The 1,052-nt window shown below is 61.5% G+C and overlaps 1 protein-coding gene across 1 annotated transcript in view; it reads left to right on the top strand.

The window, feature by feature from the left end:
- The first annotated feature begins 12 nt into the window (after nt 1-12).
- The window catches only part of LOC104529034 (visual system homeobox 1), a 2,455-nt gene continuing 1,415 nt past the window's right edge, over nt 13-1,052 (top strand). Inside the window, exons 1-2 of the mRNA XM_010173210.1 lie at nt 13-53; nt 296-419. Of these exons, the coding sequence (XP_010171512.1) occupies nt 13-53; nt 296-419 (165 nt within the window). The remainder of the gene's footprint in view (nt 54-295; nt 420-1,052) is intronic.

The following is a 1,052-nucleotide window of genomic DNA, read 5'->3' as shown; positions in this document are numbered from 1 at the left end:
GGTGACCCGAGGATGCCCACCTCCCAGATCAAGAGGAAGAAACGCCGGCACAGGTAGAGCCCCAGAGCGGGGCTGTCCCCGTCCGCACCCCCGCGCTGCTGCCACCATCCATCCCGCTGTCCCTCCGCTCCCCAGGCTGGGACGGTGGATGTCCCCGGGGAGCAAAGCGAAGGGCTGCAGCTGGGGTGGGAGGAGCATTTTCAAGAGGAAAATCTCAGCGGGGAGGGGGCTGCCAGCCCCACCGCTTGCCGTGAGGGTCTGGACTGTGCCACAGGGTGGTCTCTCCTCTTGGCAGGACGGTGTTCACAGCTCACCAGCTGGAGGAACTGGAGAAGGCTTTCAACGAAGCTCACTACCCCGATGTCTATGCCCGGGAGATGCTGGCCGTGAAGACGGAGCTGCCGGAGGACAGGATACAGGTAGGTGGTCGTGCCGGTCCTCTCTCCCCGTGGAGTCTGCGGCTGCCACCGTCTGGCTTTTTCCTTCTGCTCTATGGCCAACGAGTGCAGGTGGTGGGGACGTGGTGGCACCAAAATGCTGCAGACAGTGGGAATGTGGTGGCACCGAAATGCTGCAGGTGGTGGCAATGTGATGGCACCAAAATGGTGCAGGGTGCTTGGGGGGGTGGCTCAGCTTCCATGCCCTGGCACTGAGCAGGCTCCAAATGGAAATGCAGACCCGGTGGATGGAGCGGGCTCCAAGAGCTGCTTGCTGCTGGCAGATTGGCTCTGTCCTCTGGAGACCCAAGTCAGGCAGGAGCTGAGACCGATGCGGGGGCTGCTGGGCTGAGCTGTGTCCCACTAGCTTGCTCGCTAGCTTGTCCGTTTGAGGGATATGTGGTATTTTAGGGCCTGATCCTGCCCCACTGCAGAGCAGTTCATCGGCTTAAGAACGGGGTGGTACCCTGAGCAGCAGCCAGGCTGTACCCTTGAGTCTTGGTATGCAGGAATGGGGTGGGGAGAGGGACCTGAGCACCCTCTGACATCATCATCGCTGCATTATGGCCCCCTTTTTCTGGAGGGGCTGGTGCTCCATACGGAGGCGGAAGAAAG

This window comes from Antrostomus carolinensis, unplaced genomic scaffold (assembly GCF_000700745.2).
Source record: "Antrostomus carolinensis isolate BGI_N321 unplaced genomic scaffold, ASM70074v2 scaffold31388, whole genome shotgun sequence".
NCBI lineage: Eukaryota > Metazoa > Chordata > Aves > Caprimulgiformes > Caprimulgidae > Antrostomus > Antrostomus carolinensis.
Note: the sequence above shows the minus strand (reverse complement) of the source record. Positions and strands in the feature narration are given on the sequence as shown.